Genomic DNA, 6,602 nt, shown 5'->3' on the forward strand with positions numbered 1-6,602 from the left:
ACTGTCACATTCTGTTCTTGCCTTCTCCACTTTATTGGCCAGGCGACTTATTCTTTTTAAGTGGAAACATACTCAACCTCCATCCCACAATAGGTGGGTTAAGGAACTACTATTATCTATTAATCTTGAAAAGCTCAGATTCTCCCTCAAAGGCCCTACTGGCTCCCTGAATACCTTTGAGAAGACTTGGAGACCCCTTTTAAAGCACATAGAATCCTTGACATCCCTGCCTGGTTGTGACGACTGAGTCCCGTCCCCCCCCCCCCCTCTGTTTTTTTCCCCTATTTTTATTTTATTTCTCAAACTGTTTTGTCTTTTTATCTCAGTTATATTAGTATCATATGTTTTTTTTTTGTTTTTTTTTTTCTTTCTGTCACATATTTTTCTTTTGTATTTTCATGTATTATATGTATGTTTGTTGTCGCTCTTCGTGGGGGTGGGGTGGGGTTAAGGGATAGGAAAGGGAAATGGGGGGGGGGGGAAATGGAAGATGTATAATATGTATAACTGTCTGCATAATTTTGAAAACTCTTCCAATAAAGAAAGTTATTAAAAAAAAAAACTAAGTTAATGTGTGCAAAACGGTTTAGAGTTGTTGGATGTGTGTGATTATGTGCTAAATAAATCAGCATTGTTTAGTTTTTTTGGTGAAGTACTTTAATGGTCAGCTGGTTACACAGGGAGAACAGCACACTGTACACATTCAATTCCACCAACACCCCATCCGGGCCAAAATACTGCTTTATTTGAAGGACAAAAGGGCCTAGTGTCCTGAGATAGTGAGAGAGAGAGATAGAGAGAGAGATGTGGGCCATTGTGTTGTACTGTAGCCAGAAGCAGAGCAGGGAGAAGATAAATATAGACCTGTCACCAGGAGAGGAGGAGGTGAGAGGAGAAGAGAGGAAGAGGGGATAGGAGGAGAGGATAGGAGTAGAGGGGGGAGATAAAGGAGGAGATACAGGAGAGAAAGAGGGGATGAGAGGAGATACAGGAGAGGAGGAGAGAGGAAGGAACAAATGGGGTCTGTCTGTCTGGATGCTTACACACATGGTCTGACTGATTAGACACGTGTTGCCATGGCAACAGCCAATCAAAGCTACCATCATGCTATTAACTCTGGCAGACCTCAGGAATAACAACTTTAACTCATTCAGCGCCAGCTATTAGACGTGGCCCGTTGTAGCAATGCCACGCTTTAAAAGATAGGAGTGCGTCACCTTGTTTGTAGAGCTATAACTATATGGGGCGGCGTGGCTCAGGGGTAGAGCGGGGCGTCCAATGATCGAGGGGTTGGTGGTTCGAATCCCGCTCAAGCCCATGTCCATCCCATTGCCGTTGTGTCCTTGGGCAAGACACTTAACCTACTTGCCTCGTATGAATGTGTATGCATGTGAATGAATGTTGGTGGTGGTCGGAGGGGCCGTAGGCGATGATTATTCGCCACGCTTCCGTGAGTCTGCCTCAGGGCAGCTCTGGCTGCAATTGTAGCTTACCACCACCGGTATGACTGTGTATGAACGAATAATGGACTCTGTGAAGCGCTTTGGGTGTCATGAAGAGCGCTATATAAATCCAAGCCATTATTATTATTATTATAGCTATGGATACAATACTATGGCCCATTTGACATCAACTATCTGTCATTCAATATGTGAAAAAGAATTAATTTTTTCATCCATACGTTCCCGTGTTATACCGTGGTGAATATAAGTATAGTTTTAGAGTGGTCTGGGGTAATTCCTGAAAGGCTGTGTTATAGCCTCATACGTGAATCCTACTATAAGCGTTGCCGTTTCTTGCCTGGACACGCTACTATTCCCAAATCAAATTATCACATCCCATTATCACCTCCATTATCACATTCCATTATCACACTCATCACATTCCATTATCATCACATCCCATTATCACATCCCATTATCACATTCCATTATCACATCCCATTATCGCATCCATTATCGCATCCATTATCGCATCCATTATCGCATCCATTATCACATCCCATTATCACATCCCATTATCACATCCCATTATCACATTCCATGATCACATCCCATTATCACATCAATTATCATATCCCATTATCACATTCCATTATCACATCCCATTATCACATTCCATTATCACATTCCACCACATCTCATAAACACTAGTATGTACTGCTAGCCACAATGCAACTTGTCAGCTTGGAGTTAGTGGTACCCAGTGTTAACCCTGTCAATAACAGTACTGTACAGCTTTGATGGGGCAGTTGTTTTTCTGCTCTTTCCCTGAAGTGACACCATGACATTTAAGATTTTAGTCGGATGTTAGAATTCCTCACAAAAAACAACAAGCTACTGTATTTGCATTACCCAATGGTTTCAGTAAGTTAATGCTAGTACATGTCCATGTCCTAAACAAGAACAATGGTCATCACAATCTCACCGCTTTCCCCATTTCAAGGAGATCTGCTGTTATCTCTCAGTCACATGGTCACACTACAGACATTACACCAAGATCTGCTGTTATCTCTCAGTCACATGGTCACACTACAGACATTACACCAAGATCTGCTGTTATCTCTCAGTCACATGGTCACACTACAAACATGTAACATAGATCTGCTGTTATCTCTCAGTCACATGGTCACACTACAGACATGTAACATAGATCTGCTGTTATCTCTCAGTCACATGGTCACACTACAGACATTACATCTAGATCTGCTGTTATCTCTCAGTCACATGGTCACACTACAGACATTACATCTAGATCTGATGTTATCTCTCAGTCACATGGTCACACTACAGACATTACATCTAGATCAGCTGTTATCTCAGTCACATGGTCACACTACAGACATGTAACATAGATCTGCTGTTATCTCAGTCACATGGTCACACTACAGACATGTACCGGTAACCTAGATCTCTCAGTCACATGGTCACACTACAGACATTACATCTAGATCAGCTGTTATCTCAGTCACATGGTCACACTACAGACATGTAACATAGATCTGCTGTTATCTCTCAGTCACATGGTCACACTACAGACATTACATCTAGATCTGCTGTTATCTCTCAGTCACATGGTCACACTACAGACATGTAACATAGATCTGCTGTTATCTCAGTCACATGGTCACACTACAGACATGTAACATAGATCTGCTGTTATCTCAGTCACATGGTCACACTACAGACATGTACCGGTAACCTAGATCTCTCAGTCACATGGTCACACTACATACATGTAACCTAGATCTCTCAGTCACATGATCACCAGGAAGAATAGCTTTTGCCTAGTGCAAAAGCTAATGGGGATCCTAAATAAACATAAAAACATAAACACTACAGCCAGGGCAGCTGTCACCACAGTAGACTGCTTCTCAGTACAGCAGTTGTTTGGAGGAATACAGAGGTGTCCGTGAATCACTGGGATGAGGATGAGTCTGGGAAACAAAAGTCTTTGGACAACGTCCAAGCTTTAAAGGATCTATATCAGATACTAGTGTTTGTATCAGGATACTAGTGTTGGTGTCGGGACATCCCCCCCCCCCTTTTTTTTTACTGTATTAATGTGTAGTACATTCACATAACTCTTGACAGTAGAGGTTGAGAACTTTATTATCTAAAGATGGTAAGTTAGAGTGTTGTGTTCATTCATAGTTAAAGACAGTAGAGGTTGAGTACTTTATTAATCTAAAGATAGTAAGTTAGAGTGTTGCGTTCATTCATAGTTAAAGACAGTAGAGGTTGAGTACTTTATTATCTAAAGATGGTTAAGTTAGAGTGTTGTGTTCATTCATGGTTAAAGTAAAGTAGATGCTGAGTTAATTTTAGTTTATTTATTTAGCATGTTTAAAAGACATACAAAGAGAGGCGGTCAGGTAGCGGAGATTGCGTTCGTCTCCAACGCCGGAGACGCTGGATTCGCCTGTTCGAATCCAGCTCACAGCTCCGGCGTTGTCACCAGCTTGGCTGGCCATTCACACTAATACAATTGGCAGTATTAGAGGGTGGGAAAGCTGGCGGGGTGGGTCCGGGTCGTTGTAAACAGCGACTCCTACAGTTCGGTCGGGGCGCCTGCTCAGCGCGGATAGGATCTAAGGGGGGTAGTGTGATCCTTCCACACGTTACACCCTCTCAGTGAGAGTCCGCGCTGCCAGGTGAAAAGAAGCGGTTGATTGGCTAGACGTGTGTCGGAGGAAGCACGTGATAGCCTCCACTCTCCCAGACCGACTGTGGGGGGTAAGTGCGCAGCGACCAGGAAGGGGATTGGGAATTGGCATAACAACTAACATTGGGATGGGAGAAAATCGGGGGAAAAAGATAAAAAAAAAAGACATACAAAGAACAAATGCTAAATTTGAGGCCTCCACTTAACTAAAAAAAGACATTAAACAAAAACATGTTATTACATATTGAAGACAATGAAATTAGTACTTTCTGGTGATATCACATTCACACTCCCAGTTGATTTGGATTGATTTTAAAACTGCAAATACCGGGGCTGTTAAAAAACGTAAAGCTCTAAAAACAACGATACGCTACATAATCCAAAATAAAAAGAGCTCTAAAATCAACGACACCGTTGTACAGTCCAAAACAAAAAGAGCTCTAAAACAACACTGATGTACAGTCCAAAACAAAGAGGTCTAAAAAGAACACCAATGCACAGTCCAAAACAAATAGAGCTCTAAAAACAACGACAGCGCTGTACTACAGTCCAAAACAAAAAGAGCTCTAAAACAACACTGATGCACAGTCCAAAACAAAAACTAAAAAACTCTAAAAACAAGGACACCACTGCACAGTCCAAAACAACATGAGATCTAAAGAGAACATGGCATTGGAAAAGCGTTTAGGGAGCCAGGAATGCAGAGCGACCGCGTCGCTGCATTTAGTTGTTGCTGCCTCTGTGTTTCCTGCCGTGGAAACGGGGTCATTTGGACGAGAGCTGAGAATAGCTGTGGAAAAACACTTTGGCACATTTTTCATTAGGTGAATAAGCCCCAACAACGTCCTGAAGAACCGTCTCTTGTTTTTAGCTCCTATGTGATGCGATTTTTATTTTTTTCTCCTCTGGTTCTCAAATGCAAGTCTTGTACACGTCAGTATGTAGTGTGACTGACAGCTCTGTCGGTATGTAGAGTGTGACTGACAGCTCTGTCGGTATGTAGCGTGTGACTGACAGCTCTGTCAGTATGTAGTGTGACTGACAGCTCTGTCAGTATGTAGAGTGTGACTGACAGCTCTGTCAGTATGTAGAGTGTGACTGACAGCTCTGTCGGTATGTAGCGTGTGACTGACAGCTCTGTCAGTATGTAGAGTGTGACTGACAGCTCTGTCGGTATGTAGAGTGTGACTGACAGCTCTGTCAGTATGTAGAGTGTGACTGACAGCTCTATCAGTATGTAGAGTGTGACTGACAGCTCTATCAGTATGTAGAGTGTGACTGAGAGCTCTGTCGGTATGTAGAGTGTGACTGACAGCTCTGTCAGTATGTATGACATTGATTGTACGCTGTGGTATCAGTCACCCAGTAGAGTGACATGTCATAACCTCCTTATCTTTCTATGCCTATCTCTCTCTCTGTCTCTCTCTCTCTCTCCTGTCTCTCTTTCTGTCTCTGTCTCTCTCTCCTATCTCTCTCTCTCTTTTTCTCTTCCTCTCTTCCTTTCTCTGTCTGTCTCTCTCTCTGTCTATCTTTCTCTGTCTCTCTCTCTCTGTCTCTGTCTCTCTCTCTCTCTCTCTCTCTCTCTCTCTCTCTCTCTCTCTCTCTCTCTCTCTCTCTCTCTCTCTCTCTCTCTCTCTCTATCTAGTTTAAGGATCCTCTCATCATGTTGCTCCTGGCCTCAGCTGTCATCAGTGTACTCATGCACCAGTTTGACGACGCCATCAGCATCACGGTGGTATGTGGAGCATTTTATATAATTTTATTACACTTCTTTTTACATATTGAACAATGTGACTGGTTTATTCACAACGTGTCAGTTAAATGTTCCCAAAGCATCTTGTGTGACGGAAATACAACAGAAGGACGAGAATCGTTTCATTCAGAAGCAGTAAGATTGGTTAAAAATGTGATAATCCAACAGTGGGGTGATGCAAGTAAATTCTGGAAAAAAGGACAGTTATGAATAATTGGAAGAATTAATTCCTCATTATGTAAGATAGACAGACATTTCCCCTGCTCATTACTGTGCACAAATATGTACTGTATGTACTGTGTGTACTCTCTGTACTGTATGTACTGTGTGTACTGTACACATAGAAACCTCCTGACAGACACATAGAAACCTCCTGACAGAAACGTAGAAACCTCCTACACCGTGAAACCTCCTACACTGTTGGTCTGTACGATTTACCTCCAAATCTAACAAGTTAACTGCTTGTCAATCAAAGAGAGTCAAACCCATTACAACTTGACCAAAACCGAAAGGTAAAACTTAACATGAGTGGGATATAAACACTGTGAGAGCCAAGAAAAGGGTGAATGTGGACTTTGCAGACCTTAAGATGAGGTAGGAATATAATTATTTTCAGCCTGTAGACTATAGTAACTACAAATACTAACAACAATAAGAAATGTAAATATAAACAATCTATTTGGGT

The 6,602-nt window shown here is 42.1% G+C and overlaps 1 protein-coding gene across 1 annotated transcript in view; it reads left to right on the forward strand.

The window, feature by feature from the left end:
- The window catches only part of atp2c1 (ATPase secretory pathway Ca2+ transporting 1), a 98,585-nt gene that overhangs the window by 50,178 nt on the left and 41,805 nt on the right, over nt 1-6,602 (forward strand). Inside the window, exon 4 of the mRNA XM_084336551.1 lies at nt 5,810-5,899. Coding sequence (XP_084192677.1) covers nt 5,810-5,899 — 90 coding nt within the window. The remainder of the gene's footprint in view (nt 1-5,809; nt 5,900-6,602) is intronic.

Source organism: Notolepis coatsorum, assembly GCF_963971535.1.
Source record: "Notolepis coatsorum genome assembly, chromosome: 19".
NCBI classification, from domain to species: domain Eukaryota; kingdom Metazoa; phylum Chordata; class Actinopteri; order Aulopiformes; family Paralepididae; genus Notolepis; species Notolepis coatsorum.